Genomic DNA, 21,170 nt, shown 5'->3' with positions numbered 1-21,170 from the left:
ATGAACAAAAATTCTTAATGTCACATTTATTTTTTCCTTTGTAATTTGTGGTTGTTGGTGTCTTGTATAATAGATCCTCCTCTGTTATCTTAATGTTTTCTTTCTCATTAAGTCCTTAATCTAGCTGGAAACAAATTTTTGAGTATGGAGTCTAAATTCATTGTATGTTCCATTTGGCTAGCCAGATGATCCCACACGTTTATTAAAAGTACATTCTTTCCTCATTGATCTCTAGGTGCCAGCTATGTCACAAATTGAGCATCCATATATGTGTGGGCTTGTTTCTGGTTCCTCTGTCCTGTTCCTTTAATGTATTCCATTATTCTGTGCTAGTGCCGCATGTTTAAATTGCCATAGTTTTATACTAATTCTTGATACACTATAGTAGGCCAAGTCCCCACCAAGCTTCCTTTTCAAGAGTGATTTACTCTTTTTTTTTTTTTAGTTCCCCAAGCAGGGATTGAACTTGGACTCCAGCAGTGAAAGCACTGAGAGCTAACCACTGGACTGTCAGGGAATTCCCAAGAGTGACTTATTCTTGACCCTTTGCTATTATGTAATTGTAGAATCATCTGAAAGGTTGGGATTTTGATAAGAATTGTACAGGTCCTATAAATCAATTATGAAGAACTGACATTTTTACAATAATGAATCCTCCCAACTATGAACATAGTATATCTCTCCATTTATTTATTTAATAAAGTTTTATGGTTTTCTTGATGAAGACCTCACAACTGTTTTGTTAGATTTATATTAGAATATTTTAAAATTTGTTTTCTTTATTGATTATATCTAGAAATGCAGTTGATTTTTGCCTATTAGTTTTATATCCAGCAATGTTGCTAAATTCTTTCATTAACATTCTATATGTAGATTTATTACATTTCTTTACATAATCATTTCCTCTGTGAATACTGGCAATTTTTCTTCTCAGTCGCTAGTCTTTTATTTATTTGTTTATTTTTCTTGTCCATTCTAGTTAGAACTTCTGTAGAGCACTGAATAAAAGTTACAGTGCAGTCACCTTTGCTTTTTCCTTAAGTTAAAGGAAATGAGTGGTTTTTTATCAAGTACGTTTGCTGTCAATTTGTGTGTGTGTGTGTGTGTGTGTGTGTGTGTGTGTGTGTGTGTGTGTGTGTATCAGGTTAAAAATAAAATAACTGACTTTTAATTACAAAATGTAATAATGAAATATAAAATAAATGACTGCTTACTTGGTTTAATAAATTTTTGTTCAATTCTTGTCTCCCTCCCCTGGCCTTCTCTTTACCAAAATCTTATTACCCTTAGCCCCAAAAGACCTTCCAGTAGAAAAATACTTGAATGCCATGGGATTATATTTTTCTCCTATAGCTATAACTTGAAACTCCAGCTAATCAGGATTATAACTAATAATGTCTTAAGGAAGATTGTTTTATTGTTTAATCCTCTAATTTATATTAGAAAAAAACTAAGTTTTAAAGTTCTATATTTATAGATAAGTCATTTCCAGCAAGTAGAGATAAGAATACTACTGATCTCTTAATTTAAAAGCTTTTTTTTCAAACACTTGTACAATATTAAAATTGAAAGCTTTGTACCTAAAAAATATGATTGAGCTGTTTAAAAAAAAAACAAATTATACTCCATTTATATATTTTAAAGGCGTTGCAGGAAAGAAAAAGGAAAATTTTGGATGACGCTGTGGAATTAAGTCAAGATCATTTTAAAAAATATCTAGTGAAACTTAAGTCAATCAATCCACCCTGTGTGCCTTTTTTTGGTAAGTTATAAAATACGGATTTATATTTTGAGGGAGATTTTGTTATATAGCAAAAAGAGACCAGCCTTTAGAAGCAGATAGTCCTGATTTTATATCTGAGCACATCTACTTTTATTAGCTGTCTATATTGATAAATGAAACCTAAACTCTATATGTAGACTCTTATCTATAAAACTTGTAATTCTGGTAATTATCTCATAGAGTTGTAAGGAGTCCTGTGGAATCTCAGAGCAGTAGTCTCATTGATGAGGGCTCCAGCCTCATAAGTTTAGCACCTCTCAAAGGCCTCACCACCTCATTCTGTCACATTGGGCATTAGGATTTCAACATATGAATTTTGAACATTCGACCATTCAAATTATAGCACACACCAAAAATGTCTCCAGACATTCCCAGATACCTGTCCTCTGGGGGACAAAATTGTCCCCAGTTGAGAGCCACTGATGTAAATGAATCTAATTATGTGTGAAAGAGAAACTGAAAACTTTCTTCCTGTCCAAAACTGAAGAATAAATTGTGTCTAAATTACAGGCTTTGGGAAAACAGAATTAGTTTGCAAATCTGTAGTCTTATTAACCAGAATTGGCTTAAAATTAACTTGCTGGTCAGTAATCACTTAAGATCATTGGTATTGCGTATTTTATCAATAATCATTTAAGATCATTGGTGTTAAATATTTATAAGTAAATATTAAAATGGTTAGAGTAGATTTAACACATAATTTAGACTGTGAATGAATCCCCTCTTTTATTTTAGGCTATTAGACTAAGAAATGGCAAATTAAGCTCTTTATAAACCCTAATTTTCTTTCAATTTTAAATTATTTCCATCCATGTAAAAAATTCTTCATGTAGAGTTGATTATTAAATATATCAGAGATTTCACTAGTAAGACCTGCTGTATTATAAGATGTTTTTCAACTTTACTAGATCAATTGTTTTCCCAAATGGTTAAGTAACCAATTTTAAAACTTTTCTTCAAATACTTTTTTTACTAGGAATATATTTAACAAATATACTGAAGACTGAAGAAGGGAATAATGATTTTTTAAAAAAGAAAGGGAAAGATTTAATCAATTTCAGTAAGAGGAGGAAAGTAGCTGAAATTACTGGAGAAATTCAGCAGTATCAAAATCAACCTTACTGTTTACGGATAGAACCAGAAATGAGGGTAAATATTTTCTTTGCTTATCTTTAAAAGAGAACATGTTAAGTCCTCTGCCCTCTCTAAGAAATTCCATAGCCATACATTATGATCTTTATTTTGCTATGAAAATAATATGCATTAATGAATCAATAGATGGAAGTGGTGAATATTAGATATTCTCCACTAACAATCTGCCGTTATTAATATTACTAGGCACTTTGTCTTGACAGTTATTGCTTCTTTGTGCAACAGGTTTAAGTAACACTTTTAAAAAAATGAATGACAAAATGGAATGGAAGATGCTTTCCGATGTCCACACAGTAAAAAGAAAATCCACTACCAGTACTATCATTAGTTAATAGACATTTTAGATATTTTACATGTGCCAGTGTAACATTAAATAATTAATACCTTTATAAGAACACTGCATTTAAGTAGGGGAAGGGGTTGGGAGAGTGATGTGTATATATGCATAGCAAAACAATGATTTTTTAAAAAATATTTTATCACTTGATATTCTGTTTTGAGCAATAGTTCATAATATTGATTCTGTGGTACTATAAAGTGTGAATATCTTCTAAATTAGAGTAAATACTGTGGTATTATATCTATAGTAAGTAGATATTATTGTGTTTATTTGAAATTCAGAACATATGATAACAATCAGAGTAAGTTTACCTTTCACATTAAAAATTGTGCTACACTTTCAGATATAGTTTGCAGGTTGAGCATATTGAGTGAAAATAGTCACCATCATTTCCATCCTCCTAAATTGTAAGATGGTAACTATTCTTTGTTCCAAGTTCAAAACAAAGAACCTTAAAGTCCTAAGAAAAATTGACCTGAAGTGTACACCATTATGAAAATATAGACAGATACTTGCTTTAAAGAAAATGGTCGTTTGTTCCATCCCCTTCTCTCAGCATTTAGCCAACCCTCTGTGATTTGGTGTTCCATAGGGGTAAAGAAATGTTCTTGAGGGAATTCCCTGGAGATCCAGTGCCAAGGGCCCAGGTTCAATCCCCGTTCAGGGAACTAAGATCCCACAAGCTGCATGATGGGGCCAAAAAAAAAAAAAATGTTCTTGAAGCCCAGATTAGAATTCACAGTGTATTTCCTCATAGAAATAATGTTGCATTTTAGTTGGGTATAATTAAAATAGTGCTTTTAGCATTCATATCTCAATAATTCCTGATAGGTTTCTGCATCTGATCTAGACATCCTGCCATCATTTAAAGCATTCTTTTGGGGGTAAGGAGCAGAGAATGCTTTTTTTACGATTGACTCAAAATAAGCTTAAAATGTAGATAAAGTAGCCATTCACTTTCAAAGCATAGTTAGACTTTTATAAAGTCTTTAAATTACTTTTGGTCCATATGATTTAATTTATCTGACCTGAATATAAGAATAAATTGTTTCAATATTGTTTAAGTAGTAATGCAATTTTCTTGAAATTGTCAGAATGCCTGAAAAATGGAAGAAGTTTATTCTAGAAATTCTAAAGCTCATTTTGCCTACTGGTAAAGCTAAAACTCAGAACTTATTTTTACATATGCTTCTAAGCCACTTCAAAATTAAACTAAACCCAATCATTTGCTTATAAGGAAGTCATCAGAAATGCACAGAAAAATTTATGCATGAGGAGTGGATAATAACACATAATTATAATAGCAAAAAATTAGAAACCACCTATGTAAGTTACTACCTATATGGAAATTGGTGAAATAAATTCTGGAACATTTCATCTGATGAAGTACAATATAGTTAAAATTTGTATTATTTAAAGTAAACCATACAGAAAAAAATTAATATTTTCAAAAGGCTAAAAATACCTATGTTGTGACCCCAATTTCGCAGGAAAAAAATTGTAATAATGCATATGTGCATATGTTCACATACATAGTTAAGACACTGGAAGACTGTCCCAATAGTAAAATGTTGACAGTGCAATCTCTCATTGTGAGATTACTGTTTTTCTTTTTGCACTTTGTTAGATCATCTAAACTTTCTACTTAAAAACCTATGTTTAAGTTTAGCAAATACTTTTTCATTAAAGACAGAAAAGTTATTTTGTTAGATGTGAGCACAGATATGTTAAAATATATTATTGTCCTTGAAATTATTTTTGAATAGACTTTAATCCAATTTATCGCTACTTTTTTTCTGATCATCAAAGTTTTGTTGTGGATTATAACTGTAATTCTGTTTTAAACACTTTTGACTTATTACTGATGATCATTTTGTTGTGTAATCAGTAGGAATGTTAACTGACGGATACTGAGCTATTAAGATGATAATAATAAGTGAAAGTCTGTTCATCTTCTTAATAGAAGTTTAAGATTGGAGTATAAAACTTCCATAAAAACTTTATAATTTTATCCCAAAATAGAGAGATTGGAATCAGCAATCCTTGAGGACTTTTCAGACATTAGGATCTATTAATTTGTTGATAGTTTTTTTGATATTAAACCGATGAAGTAAACATTTTAATAAAATAAAAAATATATACTTATGGATGTTTAATTCCAGAGATTCTTTGAAAACCTTAACCCCATGGGATGTGCTTCTGAAAAAGAGTTTACAGATTATTTGTTCAACAAGTCACTAGAAATTGAACCCCGAAATTGCAAACAGCCACCTCGATTTGTAAGTGCATTATAATTTTGGAAAATTTTGTTTTTTAAAACGATACCATCTTTAATGTTCAGTAGACTATTTCCATTAAAATCATACTTTGCTTGAATACCTGTTTTGTTTTGCAGTATTGCATTATTTCTAAAATTATATATCTTGTAGGGGGAAAGTTAGCAGTTAGATAAAACCTGATGTATCCTGTCTCTTAAACCACTTACTTACCCATCCATTTCTGATCCTTCCCAGTATAAGGGGGAAAGCTATGAGAAAGTGAGAACCTAATGACAGGTAGGTAATAGGACAAGGAATGAAGAGACTTGGGAAAGAGTAAGGAGATATATTGTGGTTCTTCTGACTTGACCATGGTTTCTGCCATAAGAGCACCACTGTCCACAGTTAGCACTGGAACCCACCTCACTCGCTAAAATTTGCTACTATACAGTAGTTGCTTTTATTCCTGGGGTTTACAGTGACACAGAAGTAGTAGTACACCAATTATAAGGAGCTGAAAGTGAAACAAGATGTGGAAGGAAGGAAAAACATTTGTCATACATGAACTTGGGGCCAGATAGTTTCATGTTACCTCATCTCCACAACAATTGTATGATATTGACCTTAGTCTCATTTTACAGACATAAAGAGGCTCAAAGGAGATAAATAACCTTTTCAAGGCTGCATAGCTAGATATGGGCACACTTGAGGTTTTAACTTAAATTATCTGAATCTGAGTTTATATTTTTCATTAAGTTACCACTGTGGGAATTTTTAAAAGTGGAGGGTAAAGGTGAGAGACAATGATAGCAATTTTTCCCAAAGACTCTAAAGTATCATTGCAGAGGTTGGTCATTTATTATTTTGTGGAGTTGGGGAGAGGATGTCTTTTTTTCTATAGCACCCAGCATAATATGTTGTATTTATTGTATCTACAGTAAATATTTATAAAATCGATATCAATAATTTGAAGATATTTAGATTCAAGTGTCTTGGAAGCAAATAGTTGTTTTCACATGAATTTTTATTTTATTTCTGAATTATGAAAAGAGGTTTACTTATACAGTATTCAAGTCCACCTTAAAATTAAGCCAATCAAATCTCAAAGTGTTCTGCTGGAAGAACAGTTACAGACTGTCCTTGCAGGTTGGGATTTATTGTACTCTTTCAACTGTATACTAATATGCTAAGCCATAATACTTTACATAATGTACTTGATTTATTAAAGTACACGCAAGTTAGTAATGGTAATTACATTTGCTTTTCCTAGCCTAGGAAATCAGCTTTCTCCTTAAAATCTCCTGGAATAAGGCCTAATACAGGCCGACATGGCTCTACCTCAGGTACTTTGCGAGGTCACCCAACACCATTAGAAAGAGAACCGTGTAAAATAAGCTTTAGTCGGATTGCTGAAACGGAGCTTGAATCAACAGTGTCAGCACCAACCTCTCCAAATACACCATCTACCCCACCAGTGTCTGCTTCTTCAGACCTTAGTGTGTTTTTAGATGTGGATCTCAACAGTTCCTGTGGTATGTATTTGATGTAAATTGTTTGGCAAAAAAGGGAATCTTTTGTTTTAGTTAATTCTCATCATTTTAGTTAGGAAACTATAGAATCCTTTACAGACTATATTAGTGTGAAAAATGACATCTATATGTGAAAATAAAGATTAACACAGGGGAGGAAAGCATAATTTGTGCATTGCTTTTGCATATTATTTTCTAGTTTATTCATTCAACAAAGATTTATTCAGGACCTTTTGAGCCCCAATTCTACTCTAAAGGGAGCAATAGCCAATGAAAAAGAAAACAAAACAGATAAATTCTGTGAAGGAAATTTAAAGAGACTGATAGAGAGGGAGCTATTTATGCTAAGAAAGGAAAAAAATTCCAAGTACAAAGAATACCATATTCATTCTTTAAAAACTAACATGGCAAAAGATGATAAAGTTCTGAACTCTGTACATGTTATTATGTATGTTACTTTATGCAAACATTTTTAAAATAAAATCATACATATTACCTTCCTTTTCAAATTGATTTTTCTCCTTCTAATAGGAAGCAATAGCATCTTTGCTCCAGTCCTCTTGCCTCATTCAAGTAAGTAAGAATTTAACTTGATTCTAATGAAATGACTATAAAGATAATAATTGCATTGATGAACTTTGTATATGAATATTTTGAATTTTAGCAACATTTAAAGATTTTACAAAATAAAATTCTTACAAATGGATGGAATTATTTTTTTACAACTGGGTACTATTTAAACTTTACTACAGTTTCATCATTTTACTATATATGTTTTAGGGACTGCATGATGCTGAACAAATTACTTAGTATCTCCAACTTGTTAAGGGTCAAATGAGATAACTATATAGAGCACCTAGCACATTGCTTGGCGCAGAAGGAACAGTGATTTCATATCGGTTGTCTCTCCTCTTCCCTGCTATTTCCAATTCATTTTTCTACAGGAATAATACTAAATGTTTATCAGGTTCCTAGGCTAGCTTTGATCACTTATTTCTTCTCATGAACTTATTTAGTTAAAGTAGCATTTTAAGTAAAATGCTATTCTGCCATCCTTAATTATATCATCAGATCAGATCAGATCAGTTGCTCAGTCGTGTCCGACTCTTTGCGACCCCATGAATCGCAGCACGCCAGGCCTCCCTGTCCATCACCAACTCCCGGAGTTCACTCAGACTCATGTCCATCGAGTCAGTGATGCCATCTAGCCATCTCATCCTCTGTATGACATAAATACTGTCACTTACCTTTCTGTGGCCATTTGTTTAAAACAGAATAACCCAAAGGGATACAGCAGCTTCAGGAATAATTCTCCCAATCTAGAGGACTTCTGCTTCTATGATAGTAAAATGTAGATCATATAGATAGTAACAAGAGAATTCCTGTCTTGTGAGAAAAGTAAGTTTATTCTTTTAAATATTTAATTCTGTAATTTCAGATTTTTATCAAGGTAATATATGTGTAGAGTTTCAAAAGGCAAATAGTGCTTAAAATACTTAGGGTGAAATTAACAACAGTATTCTCCCTCCTGACTCCCCACCCCTTGTTTTGCAGTGATTCTTCTACCTTTTTAAGTGATGTTTTTATGTTTTTCTCTCTCTTGAATCATTACTTTTAGACAGTGTTTAAAAGACGTGGTAGGTGAGGATTTCTCTCTTTACCTAATAAACTTCCCGCATTTAGAGAAAATATTATTACGGCTAAGTCACAGAGTATATACTGTGATTATGCTTCCTTTCTTGTATGCTGTTTCCTGGAATTAATAATAGCTTCATTAATGTTTAGGATTTTTGTTTTTTAAACGTCTATTGCTAAGTCTTCCCACACACTTTAACACCACAGTTTTCCTTAAAGTCAGACCATTTGGGGGAATTACCAAGGTTTTTTTGGTTTTGAGGGTTTTTGTGTATGCTTTTTAACTGGGAAACTTCCTTACTGATGATCTTTTGTCCTCCTGCTCCATTTGGGACTAGTTGCTGTCTCGGCTTCTGACTTAGCTGAAATCCTAGAACTTTCTTCTGCTGTCATACTGGAAATGACTCCTTTATTTTGATAGGGGTACATTCTGTAGTAGCTACCTGAGAAAGGATACATAGGATATACATTTTTAAGTTCTTGCATTTCTGAAAATGTATTTATTATACATTTCATTGTGAATAGTTTAGCCAGGAAAATTGCCTGGCAGTCCAGTGGTTAGGACTCTGCACTTTTGCTGCCAAGGGCTGGGTTCATTTCCTTATCAGGGAACTGATATTCCATAAGCCTGCATGCTCATCCTCAGTCACTCAGTCATGTCTGACTCTTTGTGACCCCTTTGGCTATAGCCCACTGGGCTCCTCTGTCCAGGGAATTTTGGAGGCCAGAAACCCAGAAGGAATGGGTTGCCATTTCCTTCTCCAAGCCCACATGGTGCAAACTGCCCTCCCCCAAGGCCCCCCCCCCCAAAAAAAAAAGTTTGGCTGGGTAGAGAAATTTAAGTCATTTTCAGTCAGAATCTTGAAGACAGTTTCCCACTGTTTTAGCTTTCATATGTGGTGTTTAGAAGTCTAGTATCATTCACTCATAAATTATTCATGCATATTTTTAAATGCCCGTTACATGTAGGCCGTATTGTAGGTACAAGAGAAGTGGCACTGAACAAAATAGACAAAACTCCTTCTGTCAGTGACCCTACGTTCTTAATACTTTTTTTTGAAAACTGCAGTTTACTTGCTGTAATAACAAAGAGCCCCAAAAAGGCAGTGCCTTAAATGAAATGAAAGTTTGTTTCTCAAAATAGCCAGAGTAAGTAAACAACTCTGCTCTACTAGGCTTTCAAACTAGCAGGGCAATCCAGGATTCTCACAATGTGTCTTCCATCTCTGAGTTTTGAGCAACTGATTTGAGTTGTTACCATTTTTCTGCCAGTAGGAACTTGGAGGGCAAGGAACTTTGTTTACAAAAACATGGTCTGGGAGTTGCAAACGTCACTCCTGCTCTCATCCCATTGGCCAAAACTTAGTCACACGGGCACAGCTGTAAGAAATGCTCTCTAACTGTTGCTGCTGCTGCTGCTAAGTCGCTTCCGTCGTGTCCGACTCTTTGCGACCCCGTAGACGGCAGCCCACCAGGCTCCCCCGTCCCTGGGATTCTCCAGGCAAGAACACTGGAGTGGGTTGCCATTTCTTTCTCCAGTGCATGAAAGTGAAAAGTGAAAGTGAAGTCGCTCAGTCATATCCGACTCGTAGCGACCCCATGGACTGCAGCCCACCAGGCCCCTCCATCCATGGGATTTTCCATGCAAGAGTACTGGAGTGGGTTGCCATTGCCTTCTCCGCAGAGCCTATTACTAAAAGGATGAAAGGGAAAGGTGCCCTGGGGGACAATTAGGAGTCTCTGCCACATTAAATTCAAGAAGCTTTTAGGATCTTCTGTTTATTCCTAATGATCAGTACATTCACAGTGATCTACTTTGATGTGGGTCTTTTTTTTTTTTTCATTTTGCTGTGTATTTAATGAGCCATTTAAATTTAGAGATTTATGTCTTTGATTTCTAGAAAATTTTCCATGTATCATTTTGTTAATACTTTCTTCCCTTCCATGTTCCCTGGCTCCCTTTTTGGAGCTTATTTTCCATATTGTACATCCTAGATTTGTCATTCAGTTTTCTTTTATCTCCTCTTGTCCATCTCTTTGTTTTTATGTTCTGTTTTCTGGGAGATTGCCTTACTTTAATCACCCAGCTTTTCTATTTTTTTCATCTATCATGGTTTTGAATTTCTCAGAATTCTTTCTAAATTCCCTCTCAGCATGCCATTTTTATATTTTTCTCTTCTGGCTTAATTTTTTAATTTTTGAAAGATTTTGTTTCTGATAAGATTCTTTTTTTTCTGAGTTTCTTTCTTCTATTTGTTGTGGTCTGTGGTCTTTCATACTGGAGGCTTTTCTTTCTTATCTTATATCCTTAGCTTTCTGTTCATATTTTAAAGTGAGACAGTATAAATTTATGGAAAGATCTGTATCCATGGGTAAAACTTGTTGACTTGTGGGTTTCACTGTAGGGTGATAGAGTGTTGAGAATTTTTTAAATTAGGAATCCCCATATTTCAGAATCTGTGAGGCCTTTTCTCTAAGAGTATTTAGTTTCTCCAAAGAAAGATCTGTGAATCTTCTCCCTGGGTGATCTTTGCATTTAGTATGAAAATCTGTTTTCAGCACAGACTAGTGTCCCCAAGTCTGATGTTTAGATTCTCCAGCGAATAAAACCCTGAGTCTCCTGCCAGTGGTGGAAATGTGGTAATTTCCTGGCTTCATTAAGTACAGAATAGGGCTTTAGGGTTCTCGTCCCTTGTATAGACTCAATCAAGTCCTCTGTCCCGTGCCTTCCATTATACTAAGTGCCTTCAATTCCCGATCCCTCCTTTGGTTCTGTGGGGGCAGTTTTGCTGCTGTTTATCAGTCTCATTCAGTGTAGACTGTTGGGTTTTGTCTTCTTCCATTTGTCTCCTTCATATACACTGTAGTCCACCTTTATGGGTTGAAGCTTCAGGATTCAGATGTTTCCTGGTTTCACTGAAGTTTGTATATGTTTCTTACTTTCCTGTATTGTCCAGCAGTGGAAATGTTTTTACTACATATATTAGTTTCTAGTGCTTCAGTAACAGAGTACCACAAACTGAGTGACTTCAGGTCCACTTCCAAGGCTGAAAGTCTGAAAAATCAAGATGGCAGGGCTATGCTCCCTCTGAAACCTGTAAGGAGGGATCTTTCCTTGGCTTTTCTGGCTTCTGCCTTTGCTGGTAATCCTTGGCATCCTTTGGTTTGTAGATAGATCACTTTAACCTCTGCCTCTGCTGTCACATGGCCAGCTTCTCCTTGTATCTCGTTTTCTCTTCAACTGTTTTTATAAAGATACCAGTCACACAGAATTAGGACTTCCCAGGTGGCACAGTAGTAAATAATCTGCCTGCCAACGCAAGAGATGCAGAAGATGCACATTCGACCCCTGGGTCGGGAAGATCCCCTGGAGGAGAAAATAGCAACCCAGTCCAGTATTCTTGCCTGTGAAGCCCCATGGACAGAGGAGCCTGGCGGCCCACTCTTTATGACCCGCTGTTCATGGGTCGCAAAGAGTTGGATACGACTAAGCACATAGCACACAAACAGAAATAGAGTTCACTTTCATCCTAACTTGATTTCAGAGCTGTAACGTCTATATTTCCCAATAGAGTCATATTTATTGGTACTGAGGCTAGGACTTCAACATAACTTTTATGGAGAGAAGGGACACAGTTCAGTTTATAACACTGTGTCATTTTAGAACAAGGAGTTTTAGACATTATTTTGGGTGATGGTAAAATATACTTTCCATATCATAAATAAAATCATGTTTTGAATTTTAATAGAAAACATTGAGAATAACTGCATAAAATTCTGAGTATCTTAAGGTCCTGAAAGAAATAAAAGTACAAAAAGTGCTCACGTACAATGAGAAAAACAGCAAGAAACAATGGGCATGAATAGGCAGTTTACATCAAAGAATGAGCAAGCCTATCTTAAAAGGTGCTCATATATCACTTACCCTTTTGAGTTGATATATTAGTATGATCCTTTTGGAGAGAAATTTGAAAACAACGTATCAAACCAAAAAAATGTTCACACCTTTTGGTCTTATTCATTCAATAGAAAATTGAGTACTTTGGACCAGCTACTCTGCCAACTACTAAGGATTCAGTAGCAAACAAGAAAAAGTCTCTGCCTTCATTAATACTGAATACCAAAACATTTTTGTGAAGAAGGCACATACATGAAGATCACATTGCTCACCCCACTCACTGTCTTGGTTTTTCTACTTTACTTTTAGCTTCTTAGTCTCTCTCGCTGGTTTCTCTGTATTTTCCCAACCTATTAAAAATGGAAGGTCCTAAGTCTCTGGATCTCTTTTCTTCTCACTCACTTGGTGTCTCATTCAATGTTATATCATCTGTAATATGATAATTCCCCATTTTTTTCCTGTGCCCAGAACTTCTGTCTTGACCTTTAGCCTCGTATAATCAGTGTCCTGTTCAATGTCTCTATTTCAATATCCTGCCCTCTAAAGTCGTTCTCTCCATTGCCACCTCTTCCCAGTTATAATCACATTTGTCTAATTGCTGAGGCTGAAAATATTAAGAGCTATCATTTACCTGTTTCTTTTTCTCATACCCAAAGTGTGATCTATCAACAAGTTTTATTTACTCTCAAAATACATCCAGGATCTAACCATTTCTTGACTTCTTTACTAGTGCTACCCTGGTCCAAGTGACCACAATCACTTACCTGATTGATTATAGTAGCATCCTCACTTCCCACCTTCCGTACTTCAGTTTTCAATACAGCAGATGGGTCCTTTTAGAATGTAGGTTAGACTTAACTCATGACTACTTAAAACCCATGGCCTTCTGCTGGGGTCCAGCCCTGGTGGAGTCATTGAATTCGAAGGGGGTTTTTCTGCAAGGAGCAGGCTCTGTGTATTGTGTATTCTTTAAAAGCTCCTTTGTTTAAAAGAAAATTTTTTTATCTTTTTCAGCCTTAGGCAATGCTCTGGGAGGCTTTGGATGTAAACTGGGGAATTCCTAGGCCCTGGGAGGTGCAAGCGGAGGTGGGGTAGTCGCCTTAAATCAGAAGTTGTTGTATAAATTTTTAAAGGTTTGTGTAGAGGGGGAGGGGGCTCGCCAGGTCGCCCAGCCGCAGTGTCCTGTAAGCCCTCTCATTCCTCGGGAGGTAGAGCACAGTCTCCCTCCTTTTCTTCGTCAATGGCAGAAAATATGATCTGCGCAGAAGGTGGAGACCCACTACCATCCACCACTATAGCCTCTCCCATAGGCTATCCAACAGCCTCATGACAGAGGTCCAGAACATTTTTAATCATATTTGTACGATAAGTTTTTAGTTGTTTTTTTTTTACCTTAACCGAAGTATCTAAATTAACAGTACCCTATTCTGGAAACCAAGGACACTATTCTTGTACAAATGAAAAAAATGATTGAATGGTAGATTTTTAAACTTTGATTCCTCTCTTAATAACTGCAAAATTACTCCTATAAAGAGCTGTCTTTGTTTGATTCACTGTTACCCATGTCAGAAAGTTAAGTATAGTAAAAGATAGTTTTAGTCTTCAGAAACCGGGTTTTCTCTCCAACCCTTTAACACTTCAATACTTCCCACTCCTACTTGCCCTGTCTATCCTACAGGGGGGTCTGCAGCACCCTGAGTGGGGTCCTAGCCGTCCCAAAAACTCAACACAGGGGGAACAGTAGGGCTGATGACCCTAATTGTTTCGAGGGGGAGCAATAGGGCTGATGACCCTACTTGCTGTGAGGGGGGAGGGCTGATGACCCTAACTGCTCCAAGGGGGAACAACAGGGCTGATGACCCAAATTGTTCAGAGGGGGGAGCAGTAGGGCTGATGACCCTAATTGCTCTGAGGGGGAACAACAGGGCTCATGACCCAAATTGTTCCGAGGGGGGAGCAATAGGCTGATGACCCTAATTGCTTCGAGGGGGGACCTACCTTTGAAAAGCCTGTCCAGGCGCCACTTACCGGGGTCCAGCCCCGGTGGATCCAGGGAATTCTGAGGGGAGACGGCTTCGGCGATCAGGATACGATAGAATTAAAGATACAAAGGGTGATCAAATAAGGATAGCTCAGTGCGAAAATTCAGTGGAGAAAAGAGGCTGAATAACTTGGTTTACGTGGAAAGCTAATAAAATTCCAAAATAAGGAATTTGAGTCACCTACGTAGACCGCAGGTGTCCTCCCGTTCTCCCGAAGGAGAGGAGACACTAAGGCCTCCCCGGTCAGATCTTAGAAGCCCAGGCAAATTTAGTAGGCTTGACAAGCCTCCATGCTCAAGATGGGAATTCAGCCAGAAGGTAAGAGAAGGAACGACATGGGGAGACCAAGTTTCAGTGAACAAGGCCCGCACTTTATTTTCCAAAGTAGTTTTTATACCTTAAGTTGTGCATAGAGGATAATGAGGAAGGGGTAGAGTCAGCAGTAAGCCAGGCTTTCTTCCTGCAAACTTATCATATGCAAAAGTTTGAATTACATCATCTTCTGGCCAAGAGGCCTGTTAACATTTTATCATCCTTTCTTCAGAAAACTTATTTTTCTCTAAAGGTGATTATTCTAAAGTCAGGCACCACCCTCCAAAAGCATTAGATAAAGTTGCATTCCTACAGGGCAAAGGTGTGGTGGGCTATAACAAGAAAAGAATTAACTCAAGGGTCCAAGGTTACAAACATTAAAGCTACTACTTACATTCCTATACACCAATTATATTAATCAATACACTCCCAGGGACACAGTAGGTAAGGGATATGGAAACTTAGCAGCAAACATTGGCCCAACAAGTGAAAAACCCTTCACCAATACAATTTCTAATCAATCTTTTAACTGCTCAAAGGAATCTGTATTTAGACAGTTTAGAACATATCATGCCTCTCAAGGTTGGGAGGCTGTGAACAATCACATGTGGCTGGAAGATCCTATTCAGGCAGGCTAGAGGACTTCCAAAGGAGTTTGTAGGTTGAAACCCTCTTGTCACGCCCAGGAACTTTATTAACTGGAGCTGTAAGTTAACTCTTTTTCAGAGAGAGGTGGTGGGGGACAGCCCCCTGTAAAGTCAGAGGTGTAGGTGAGAGCACAAAGCAGTAAAGTAGGCAGACTCTGGTTTGGGGGGGTAGATGCTCGAGAATTTCCAGGGGGACCCCGGAGGCTCAATCCCACCTTTGCGTATGCCAAGCCTCCTTCCTCATGACCTTTGCCACGGGCGGAGTTCCTTACGCTGGCTCCCAGCAGCCTTCCATCCTAGAGTAAAAGACACAGTTTCAGTTTCTTCAAAAAGGACCCGTAAGGTCCTGTGAAATTTAACCTCTGATCAGTCAGACTTCATCACCTGCTGTTCACTCCTGTCACCTACTCTACTCTAGCTACTCTGCATCCTGGACATACTCCCACATCAGGACTTCTGTTCTTCCGATTCCCTCTGCTTAGAGTGCTGTTCACCTGTCTGGCCTAATGGCAAGCTCCCTTGCCTCCTTCAACCTTTTTTCTCAGTGTTTCCTGAGGGAGGTCTTCCCTGATCACCCTGTTTGAACTTGTTCCCCATTCCCTATCTAATATTTCTTCTTTTAACTTACAGCTGTTATACTTTTACTTAATCATCATGTATATTCTTTCTTATCAACCTAGAATGTAAGCTTCATAAGGACATGAATTTTTGTTTCTTATTCACTGCTGTATTGCTAGTGCCTAGAAGAGTGTTGGCACTATAGCAGATACCCAATACATATTTGTTGCGTGGATGGAGGCGTGAATGATAAAAAATTGGAAGTAACTTATATAGCTAACTAACATTACAGAAATTGTTTAGTAAATTATCCAACATTCACTAGTGTAGAATAATGAAGTTTTAAAAGCTCACAAAACCTGAATAATCTGTGGAGAAGTGCTCTTAATGGAAAATAAAATTGAAGTTGAGACTTCAACACTCCTTTCAGATTTCAGTAGTCTGAATTGGGTCCTGTGCCAACAACTAAACCAGTTACTCTGGCTGAGGGAATGATCTAAGCAGGCCCCATCTTTGGAGCTAAGGGGTGAGGTCAGATTTCACTGAAGCACATGGCTGCATGCATAAAAAAGAGGTAGCTACAGATCTGATCTTGTCAAGAAAATGAGTCCTTTGTCCACTTCTTGACTGAAATTGGGGCGCCCTCGGCAGAATTGGCTGACTAAACCATATGGAATGGATTCACCATCACCTGGAGACAAAGACAGGGCAGGGTGTGCTGGGCAAGCAGAAGGAACGTATTGACAGCGGGTAGTGCTCTACCTGACCTCCTCGCACCACCTGCCAACACCACATAGGGATACTGTTTGTTTCTGCTGCTGGCACTCTGAGCCAGCAAGACCCCTGGGGTGACTGCAGAGTGATATGATCAGGACAGCAACTTTTGACATGGAGTAATGAGTAACATCTTTATTTGGATGTCCCATAAGCAGTTCACACAAACTCAGTGTGTTTAAAATTAAACTCATCAGCTTCTTTCCCAAAAAGCTCCTTTAAACCCAATCTCAGTATAATGATAAACAAGACTTGATCAGTGCCTTTATACAGGTCCATAATGACAGGTATTATAAGCATATGAAAAAGATAAAAAAAAAAAAACATGAAAATCGTTCTATGTCTGGTTGGCATGTTTAGGGATAATTTTTCCTCTAATACTTTATTATTTTGTAAATTTCCATTAATGTGGTTATGTAATGGGTCCATTATCAATAAGAAATTTGTATAGAGAATGGTTCTGTGATACAACAGTACCCTATCATCTCCTAAATGAAGGTTTTATTACCTATGTAGAAATGTATCCGATAGTAACTTTTTCAAAAATGCATAGTCTCTGTTTATGGATGCTCTTTACAGTTATACAAACAAAAGACTTTTCAGGGAGCAGAATCTCCTTATTAATCTTAATTGGGTACTATATTTTCATTTAGCAGTAGTATCTAGCATGTGGCAGGCACTATCAGTGTGTTACTTGCTATGGATATGAAAATAAATACTGCCCTCAAAAAGCTTACACCTTAATGGAGAGGATAGCTAAACCAACAGTCAGCTACAGTACAGTCTGATGGATGCCATAGGAGAGGTGATCACAGACTGAAATAAAGTTTTGTCTTATGATTGCATTATGAGTTGTGGTTAAACTAATCTTTTTTACCCCCAGAGTCTTTCTTCAGTTCGTGTGGTAGTTTACATAAGCTAAGTGAAGAGCCACTGATTCCTCCTCCACTTCCACCTCGAAAAAAATTTGATCAGGATGCTTCAAATTCCAAGGTAGGGAATTTCCCCAATGGTCCAGTGGTTAGGATGCTGTTTTTCCATTACAGGAGGCACAAGTTTGATCCCTGGTCAGGGAACTGTAGATCCTACATGCTGTGCCTTTCAGCCAACAAGAGCAACAACAAAAATCCAAGGTAGTCAACAGGACTTGGGTTTGCCTCAACTTATTCAAAGTTGTGAATCTTCAAAACAGTGCTTATTCTTAAAAAGAGTCTGTCAATTATAATTTGGTTACCGTTTATGTTTTTTAAATACTTAGGTTGTTTTATTTAGAATATACCTTAAATAATTGTTTAATCCTCATAATACTTTTTCTTAAAAAAAAAAAAAAGAGGCTGGGCAGATTCATAGATACTCAGAAGTACATTTTCTTTTGGGTAGAGATGGGAAAAACTGTAGTATTCAAAGCATTCTCCAAACTTTCAGCTGGTGCTTCTCAAACTTCAGGCTGCATCAGATGCATCTGAAAGGTTTGTTAAAACCAGATGGCCAGAATTTCTGATTCAGTTGGTCTGGGGCAGGGCCCAAGAATTTTCATTTATAACAAATCCCTATTAAGGCTTCCCTGGTGGCTCAGACGGTAAAGAATCTGCCTGAAATGCAGGAGACCCGGTTTCAATCCTTGGGTCAGGAAGATCCCTGGAGAAGGGAATGGCTACCTACTCCAGTATACTTGCCTGGAGAATTCCATGGAATGGGGAGCCTGGCAGGCTGCACCCCATGGGGTCACAAAGAGTCAGACTCAACTGAGCAACTAACACTTTCACTTTCAATAGTGCTGATGCTGCTGATCCTGGGTCAAACTTTGGAGAACCACCACTCTGAAGTTCACTGGGGATAGTAGAAGTAAATGGCCAAAAAGCAGAAGATGGATATTAAGACCTCTTGACATCATGTTCTTTCATGTCTTGTTGTTCATTCACTAAGTCATGTCCGCCTCTTTGAGACCCCATGGACTGCATCACACCAGGCTTCCCTGTCCTTCATTATCTCCCGGAGTTTGCTCAAACTCCTGTCCATTTAGTCGGTGATGCCATCCAACCATCTCATCCTTTGCTGCCCCCTTTTCTTGCCCTCATTCTTTCCTAGCATCATGGTGTTTTCTAGTGAGTCAGCTCTTCTTATCCATCAGGTGGCCAAAGTATTGGAACTTCAGCTTCAGCATTCATGTCTACAAAACTAAATATTCTTTTTACTTACTTGCCCATTATTATAATTAAAATGCATAAATTTATAAACTGTATCTACAAAGCAAGATAATCTGAGGCTTTATAAGATTTCAGTTAAAACATCTCATATATAAAAATATTAAACTGAGCCCTGAGTGAAACTGGGAGTAATTTATTCATAAATCTGATCATTAAACCAGATTAACCTATTTTGTGTCTCTGGATTTAACTTAACACATAAGAATTTTTTAGTCTTTAAAAGTTTTTCTTATAGATGTTTCAAGAGAACAGAGGTATAATTTAATTTTTTTGTTTTTGAGGGAACTATGAAATCTGATGATGACCCCCCTGCTATTCCACCAAGACAACCTCCTCCTCCAAAGGTAAAACCCAGAGTTCCTGCTCCCGCTGGTCCATTTGACGGGCCTCTGCACAGTCCACCTCCACCGCCGCCGAGAGACCCTCTTCCTGATACCCCTCCACCGGTTCCACTTCGGCCTCCAGAACACTTTATAAACTGTCCGTTTACCCTTCAGCCACCTCCACTGGGACATCTTCACAGAGATCCAGACTGGTTCAGAGACGTTAGTACGTGTCCAAATTCTCCGAACACTCCTCCTAGCACACCCTCTCCAAGGGTACCTCGTCGATGCTATGTGCTCAGTTCTAGTCAAAATAATCTTGCTCATCCTCAAGCTCCCCCTGTTCCACCAAGGCAGAATTCAAGCCCTCATCTACCAAAACTGCCACCAAAGACTTACAAACGGGAGCTTTCACACCCCCCAGTGTATAGACTGCCTTTGTTAGAAAATGCAGAAACTCCTCAATGACCCTAGCCATATGTAGTCATTGACACTGGAATGATATTTGTAAAGTTTCTTTTTTTTAATTTATTCAAAAAAGGCATAGTATTTTAGTACTTTAAAAAAAATAATGCTCTTACAAAAATGCTACTGATCAAATAAGCTTTTCAGAATTGGAAAAATAAAAATACAGAAGTCATTTACCATTATCCTCAGGTGATCAGTAGCATTGCCTTGTCTTGGATCCTCAGTGCTGCCAAAAGGCCAGTATAAGGAATTTATATTTGCACTGTAGACTCTGCTAAAATATGGTTTAAAGTGAAATTGATTGCACTGAAAGGGGATAGTGCATTTGTGGAATTTTTCAAATTTGAGTAACAGATGACTATTTAAGGCAGTGAATTTACACACATATAGGGGGTGTGTGGTGATACTGATTTTTAAGCTTCTTTGACCATCTTTGTTTTCACATCTAGTTTTTACCGAAAATTGTGAATAACACCCACTATTCTTAAACTCTTCAATGCCATGTCTTAAATGCCAGAATTTGCTGCTGAAGACAAAAGTGAAAAATAGAATGAAAATAATAGAATGCACTGTGTTTATTATGTTGTCAAAATGTAAAGACTACCTAACTCAGTTATAGAGGGAAAAAGGGCATATATCTTGTACAGATGTGCCTTTTTGTTTTTGCGGACTATGGTGTCTTTAGCTAACGAGTTGCCTATTGTTTTGGAAAACAAAGTTAATATGCCATATATGTACAGTTTTGTTTATATTGTATATTTAAAAATAATGCTAATAACCTATATAAATTTATGTGACTCAAGGCCTATAATACAATCTGCTACTTTACTAATTCATAAATCCGGAGGATAATTTTCTTATGGCATAGGAACCAACTGCATTGCCTTCAAAACCAAGTAACTTTCTCTATAAATCTCGTGTTAACTAAAATTTTTTAAAGTATTTTTTTAGATTGGTAATATTTAAACCAGCAGTTAAAGCTTTATTAAACTTTTTAATCAGAGAAGTGATTAAAACTTTTATTTGCCATTTGTACTCCTCTGTTCAAAGTGATGAAAAAGCGTGTTTTGCTCTTAGTGCTAGCAGCAGTTGTAAAGTAGCCAAAAGCCACATTGTTTATTTACTGGTCTGTGGCCTTTTACTGTGCTTTGTATCAGAGTTCCTAACAAGATTAATAAATCACCCCAGTCTTAATTTTTAAAAGACTTTTAAAATGTGTTTTCATTATAAGAAACAAGGGGGTA

General features: G+C 36.9%; 1 protein-coding gene across 1 annotated transcript in view; it reads left to right on the top strand.

Moving 5' to 3' along the window:
• Positions 1-21,129, top strand: part of SOS2 (SOS Ras/Rho guanine nucleotide exchange factor 2) — a 105,631-nt gene extending 84,502 nt beyond the window's left edge. Inside the window, exons 17-23 of the mRNA XM_070797385.1 lie at positions 1,645-1,762; positions 2,760-2,932; positions 5,438-5,554; positions 6,804-7,065; positions 7,594-7,635; positions 17,812-17,921; positions 19,417-21,129. Coding sequence (XP_070653486.1) covers positions 1,645-1,762; positions 2,760-2,932; positions 5,438-5,554; positions 6,804-7,065; positions 7,594-7,635; positions 17,812-17,921; positions 19,417-19,926 — 1,332 coding nt within the window. The 3' untranslated portion in view covers positions 19,927-21,129. The remainder of the gene's footprint in view (positions 1-1,644; positions 1,763-2,759; positions 2,933-5,437; positions 5,555-6,803; positions 7,066-7,593; positions 7,636-17,811; positions 17,922-19,416) is intronic.
• Positions 21,130-21,170: the final 41 nt, after the last annotated feature.

This window comes from Bos indicus, chromosome 10 (assembly GCF_029378745.1).
Source record: "Bos indicus isolate NIAB-ARS_2022 breed Sahiwal x Tharparkar chromosome 10, NIAB-ARS_B.indTharparkar_mat_pri_1.0, whole genome shotgun sequence".
Classification (NCBI taxonomy): domain Eukaryota; kingdom Metazoa; phylum Chordata; class Mammalia; order Artiodactyla; family Bovidae; genus Bos; species Bos indicus.
Note: the sequence above shows the minus strand (reverse complement) of the source record. Positions and strands in the feature narration are given on the sequence as shown.